The 6,646-nt window shown below is 33.0% G+C and overlaps 1 protein-coding gene across 1 annotated transcript; it reads right to left on the bottom strand.

Moving 5' to 3' along the window:
• Nucleotides 1-3,330: 3,330 nt before the first annotated feature.
• Nucleotides 3,331-6,509, bottom strand: LOC104808075 (WAT1-related protein At1g68170-like). The gene is made up of 7 exons (XM_010533600.1): nt 6,122-6,509; nt 5,228-5,290; nt 4,870-4,986; nt 4,451-4,706; nt 3,999-4,157; nt 3,715-3,866; nt 3,331-3,591 (listed from the first exon to the last, which is right to left on the bottom strand). The coding sequence occupies exons 1-7, from the start codon at nt 6,334-6,336 to the stop codon at nt 3,405-3,407; spliced, it is 1,149 nt and encodes a 382-aa protein (XP_010531902.1). The 5' UTR covers nt 6,337-6,509; the 3' UTR covers nt 3,331-3,404.
• Between the last annotated feature and the right edge of the window lie 137 nt (nt 6,510-6,646).

Here is a 6,646-nt window from a genome sequence, read left to right as displayed (position 1 = left end):
ACATTTTTTAAATATCCATACGATTTTTCCTCGATATTTTGATGTAGAAATTGAAGGAGAGATGGAGAAATCAAATAACTTCAGGAAAAAATCAGATAAAAAATGACATAAAATCGGTTGAGAAGAAATCTTAAAATATATTATGATTTTCTTCGTGGATTTTATATATTCATTTCGTATACGTTTTTATGTATACCGGTTGCTGCAGACTGCAGTGGACTGGACGAGGCCGTCGAGCAGAACCCTAGCGATTCCGACAAGTTTGTCCTTTAGTAAGAGTCTAACACAATAGCCTTGAAACCTTGAAGACGATAGCCTTGTTCATGTTTCGCCGGAGTTCGTCGATCGGGATCCACCATGAAACAGAACTTGTCGTTCCACGTCGGAATTTTCCGGCAAACCTTATCAACTCTCGACCGGAGCTTCCTCGCCGGTTCGACGTACGACACGACGTAGCTTTGCGTCCTCGCCGGCGTCAGCATTTTGTGTTGTTAAGAAAGTTTTGGGGAAAATGTTAAAAATTATCCAGTCCATATAGACGTACCGGTACATTCATGTAAATTGTAATCCCTGATTTTATTTCTATCTATATATTAAAATAGTCTTTTGCGTAAGATTAAAAGTATATATAAAAAAAAGTTTAGGTAAAAAAATACAGACTCAACATTAAGAGAGCGACACGTCTAAATTTTTTACCATGAAAGTCAAAGCCCATTTCAAAGCCACATACGGACACCGGGAGAATCTTCTTTGAACATAACATGTAAATTTTTATATTAGCTCAATCGGAATTTGAATATTATAATAACATTAGATTTTGCCTATAACTAGAATCTCATGTTTGAGAGCTGTTGATATAAAGAAAATTGTTGTTCCATACTGTAAATATGGGAGCATATAGATTGGTCATGGGCCAAATAGGTCAATTTTTATATCACAAGGAAAAAAAATATAACCGGCATATTTTTGAAAATTATATTACAAACCAGTAAATTTGTACGCGACAGTATCTTGGAAAAATTCTTCCGACAGCGAGACAAAACACAGTCGTTTAAAGGGCAAGAGAGAAACAACTATTCGTTCAAAAAAAAAAAAAAGAGCAGTTGCATCGGAGGGAGGAGGGCATAATCGGGAAGCGCAATTGTGGAAGCCAGAAAAAGAAAAACAGAGAAAGCCAGAAAAAAGAATCATGAAATATTAGATCTCAATTAAGCAATTGTGGAAGAAAAGACGAATCAGAGATGAAGCAACGTTGGGCCTCTCACACTGAAATTCCCTAACGGCTCAACGGACATGTTCCAACCTAGAAACTCATCCCCGGCGAGAATGATCACCGGTAAGATCTAATGACTATGAGACGCAAAATCTGATGGTGTAACGATCGACGTCGATGCCTCCGTAGATCGCGACGTACATGCTGAGAGAAATGGTAAAAAAGGTCAAAGAATAAGAGAAGATTTTTATCACCCTTAGCGTTCTTGTTAAGAAGATAAGAAAACAATGATGAGTTTTATTTGTGAAAAACAAATCAAATCAAAATGGTTATTTATAGAGAGAATATGAAAGTTTCATACGTTGAACATGAAAATAATACCAAAATAAATACATTTGTTAAACATTGAATATTTGAATACATGAATAAAATCGATGATCATAAAAAATAAGACATATACATTCTCCCGAAAAATATATTTATATATAAAACAAAATTTAATAGGATTGATTTTAAATTTATAAAAAATCTAAAAATTTGATGGATGAATTACGTATTCTCCCATTATTTTATGAATATCTTTAATGTCTTATATTAATTATTTTGGAATAAGAATGAGTTTATTTTTTTGCAGTAATTATAAATATATTAGCGAATAAATTGGAAAAGAAAATTAATGAATGTATTTAAATAAGAGTGATGACTTGACGTATTCCTCTCATGAATGAAATTGATTACTTAATTTTTAACTTTTGATATTCTCTATAATAGGACACGTGTCATGCCCGTGAGAATAAACTCTACTTTTATATATATAGATAGATAATAGATAATAAAGCTTCCACCTCGAAAACGGGCCCTCATCCTCAACTGTCCAGAGAGATGGGATCTGGCCCGAGACAAAACGGGCCCTGATCCACAATACTCTGGTTGGAAAATAAAACACACAAATACATTTATAAAACTATAAAAATAGTAAGAAAGTGATACAAGATAGGGGGTTGGTTATAACTACATCACACAAGTTTCCTTTTTTGGAAATTAAAAAAAACGAATTATTTAACGCAGATGTGTCCTCTTTTAAGGTGATGAATAATGAAACTTATGGTGTGTAAATATGATATATATATATATATGAGTTGACAAGAAAATAACTAAATAAGTAGAACGATTAAGCCCATATTCACATCATAAGCTTTGATAAAAGCGATACTAAATAAAATCGAGATTAGAGGGAGAAAAATTAAGGTATTGAATGAGGAGAGACTTTCGGAGTTTTTGGATTTTAAAAATTGGAAAAAAAATTGACAATCAAATTTTTTAAAATTTAATTTTCCTAAAAACTCGGAAATCTATTTTATAAAAAAATCAACTAAAAACAAAAGCTACAACTTTTAGGTTTACAAACTTATAAAATTCAAAAGCCAAAAATCAAAAACTAAAAATCAAAAACCAAAAACCAATGTCATTCAATCTAAATTCGAAAAAAAAAAGGTGATTTTACTTTCTCCCGTTTTCATGTCATACGAAATTACAAAAAAAAAAATGATGAATAGCTTTTAACAAGCGGCGGCTTCGGAGAATCAAAGGGAAGAAAAGACACTGTTCTAAGTCTCCCCTTGCGTTCCATTTCCACTAACACTTGTATTGTCGAACTTGCTTTTGCGTTTCGTCTCTTTCTTAGAAATTACTATTATACCCCTCACTTTATTCGTCTTCATAGTCTAGTTTGGTTTACCAAGACAAACTTTAATGTTTGTTGATGACTAAACGACAGCGTTTTAATAAAAAACGACAACTTACATCACAACGTCCATTGTTTTTTTTTTTTATGTTCTCAACGGAACTATATCGGTATATACATCATATACATTATATATATAATGTGAACTTTTTTGGAATTAATTTGAAAAATTCTATATTAATATTTAAATTGGAAATAGACAATGTATTATAACCGAAGCTTTATAATTCGTCAATTCAGCTATGTAATAAAATTAATGGTTTCAATTGATATTTCGGATGAATGTACGAACGATCAACGTGCATATACTGTTATGTAATTTCAAATTTTTAAAAATACGAAACCACAAACACAAATAACGATCAACGTTCAATTGATATTTCGTATTTTTTTTTTATCGTTTCTATAAACTTCCAAAATTATTATTATTACGACATTCTAACATTTTTACTTGTTTACATGATCTTCTTTATCCTTTTCCGTAGCTTTAATGTTTCCCGGCGACTCAACGACAACGTCCATTGTTTCTTGTAGAGTTCTCGACGGAACTAATCGCGCCATTTGCTTCATCTCCTTGCCCTTTCCCCATAACACTACGTATAACCCGCATACGATCAATATCGCCCCCAATACGCTGCAACATATCATATCAAATACATATAATATTACAATTTCGTTTAATTTGTTGATATACATGAATATTATAAACGATGATATATATGTACGACGTCTACGGTCTATCCATTTATATATTTACCTTCCTAAATAAAGCTTCTCATCCAAGAACAAGGCCCCGGCTATGGCGACCAATACGAGCAAGAGAGGGTTGAAAACAGATACGAAGAGTGGACCCCTTAGCCTCACGCACCATGACATTAGTGTCACCATTAGTCCCGATCCCATTATTCCCTAATAATACATGGGCATTTGTACAAAAACATTAGCACTAATAATGAACTATCTATCACTAACTCGGTTAGTTAGCGTTTAATTATATATATATATATATGGGCAAAACATAGATAAAACTATATAATGTACCGAGAAAGCAACGGTCCATAATCTGATGTTCCATCCGAGTTTCCATTGTGACCAATCTCTCTCGACGCAAAGTGCAAAGAGAACCGCTTGAATCAAACCCATGATGCTCATCAACGCCGTGCTCGAGTAATAACACGGGTATTTCTCGCTCATCTTCGTCTACATTAATGTTCAATGAATCTATAGTTTATTAATCCATGTATGACTAATAGATTTCTGATATATATATATATATATATATATATGAACTTTGTGTATATATACTATTACGTAATTTTCTATTTTTAACGGACGAAATTAAAAATGTATATAAAGTTTGTTTCTACGCTTTTTTCTAGATTTTGCAAACAATTTTTTTGATTGATGTATAATTATTTTGTATATATATATATTTAAAGATAAAAAATTATTAAATAATTAGAGTATCTAAAAATAATACAAGACACACCCACCTGAATAATGAGCCATATAGCGTATGAGAAGCAGCTCCCGAGAGCCAAGGAGGCACCCAACACGCGGTGGCCAGACGAAGCTCGGACAGAGGACACGTGGCGATCACCGGAGGAGGAGAGGAGGTCGATGTCGGTCTTCATGAAATCGATGACGAAGCCTTTGTAAAACGTGAGTAGCATCGCCCCACCTATCCCCATTAATGTCCCCAACACTTTTGCTTTTCCTGCTGCCTTCCCGAGCTCCAACCTCTCCAGCCTGTGAATCCATACATACATGTTTTCTTTATATATATATATATATATCAACCCACGTTTATGTATATGTAAACATGCATCCATACATATATATTTATATAATGTATACATGTACGATGCTATTTATTTACTTATATTTGATATGATTGTATATATTAGTTTACCTGAAAGAGATGGCGAGGATGAAGGTAATGGCGGGAATAAGATTAGTCAAGGCCGAAACAAATGTGGCTGAAGTTAGTGCCAAGCCTTGCAAGTACAGATTTTGTGCTAATGATCCCCTACAAGAAAAAATATACATATATAAATACATATATCATTATAATTCGTTTATTACCTAATGTAAAAAAAATATAATCGGAAACGGGTAGATATTTACGTAAATATATATCTACAGCGACTAAATACGCTAATGGTGAAAAAAAGCATACAAAGTATATAGACGTTTAATTATGCTTCTAATGTGTATACAATTAATTATTAATTCTAACTATAAATAGTGATATCTCCAAAATAATATACCCAAATAAGCCGCAAAGGAAGGCTTGGAATAGAACTGTCCAAGTAATTTTTGGTCTTTTGCCCCTGGAAAAAAAAGAATACAAATAATGCTACATTAATTAATTCGATAAATTATTTTAATCATTAATTAATTTATAAGCATTAGAATCTCAAGCCATTTTTTTAATCTGGCCTCGAAAAACAAAGAACAAGACAATTTAAGTATTAATAAACATAACTTATTCGAGTCTATTGCCAGTTGTTTTATGCGTGGATATATATAATGCTATAAAGTATATGGTAAAAAAAAAATTCCTGCATTAAATTAATGTAACAAAAAAGGTATTTTAAATAAGGATAACAAGAATCCAAACAAAACTTGAACACTCCCTAGGAGGATCGTGGCTTTTTTAGCAAATTCAAATAATTTTTTTTTCTTTTTCAGGAAACTCCCACTTAAAATATGCCTTTTTATTAAGAAAGTGATTTTTCATTGGCAAAAAAATATTTTTAGCAAATTAAAGAATTAGAAAATTAAAAAAAGCAGTGTACACAAAAATGCAAAAAGGACGGTCAACCAAATACCGAAACAATTATATTAATTTCTATTTGGAAATATAGATATATGAAATACGTGTGATTCATGTTCATCTTGATAAATTAATTTCAATGTGCATGTTTCGATAGAGTTTGGAAGAGATTTAAAATGTAATCACAATCAACAGAAAGCCCTAGATTTTAGTTTCTGCCACGAAATTTGAGTACCGGTCGCCATCTACACGTGTCAGTATGCATGACGTGAAAATCGAACATAAAACCAACCACATATATACACATACATATACATATATACACATACGTATATATACGTGGATTTGCTCTAAGTTTTAACAGAATGAAATCAAATGGGCATACCGTTCGAAGATCAAAGCGACGGGGACCATGAAAGCGGCGGAGAAGATGAACCGATAAGCCACCACGACACGTAAGCTCATTCCGTCATTGGCTGCTAATTTGTAGAGCACGTTAACTCCGGCGAACGCCACCTGGACCACTACCATCAGCATCGCCGGCTTCATCCCATGCATGAAATTACACAACTGCCCTTTCGTCGTCGTCGTCGCCGCCATTATAAACGCTCGGCGAGATAAAAGGAACAAGAAGACAGAAGAAAAAAAAACAAATTTTTTTCTTCTCTTCTCGCCCTTCTGTCTCGATTGGATGTAGTTGCGAAACTAATGAATTATAATATGTGTATATATAAGAGATTGAGGGGGTGTATATATGTGTATGTGTGGTCAGTCTCGAGTAAATTTCCTTTTCCTTTAATTAGCTGTAAAATAAATGGAGATAATAATTAGGAAATTTGATTAAAAGATCTCTGATGCTACTCCTACTTGTAGGGTTTTTCGTTGGCAAATGAGGAGGGGGGGGGGGGGG

The sequence above is a fragment of the Tarenaya hassleriana genome, unplaced genomic scaffold, assembly GCF_000463585.1.
Source record: "Tarenaya hassleriana unplaced genomic scaffold, ASM46358v1 Cleome1, whole genome shotgun sequence".
NCBI lineage: Eukaryota > Viridiplantae > Streptophyta > Magnoliopsida > Brassicales > Cleomaceae > Tarenaya > Tarenaya hassleriana.
The sequence above is the reverse complement of the archived record's forward strand: the minus strand, read 5'-3'. Positions and strand labels throughout refer to the sequence as shown.

What these genes read in the sequence shown, in the direction of transcription:
- LOC104808075 (XM_010533600.1), bottom strand. Translation starts at nt 6,336, where the DNA reads ATGGCGGCGACGACGACGACGAAAGGGCAGTTGTGTAATTTCATGCAT. An exon ending in TTCCTTTGCGGCTTATTTGG is followed by an intron (nt 4,987 to 5,227) that starts GTATATTATTTT and finishes TTTTTCTTGTAG; the next exon opens with GGGATCATTAGCACAAAATC. An exon ending in TATGGACCGTTGCTTTCTCG is followed by an intron (nt 3,867 to 3,998) that starts GTACATTATATA and finishes ATGTATTATTAG; the next exon opens with GGAATAATGGGATCGGGACT.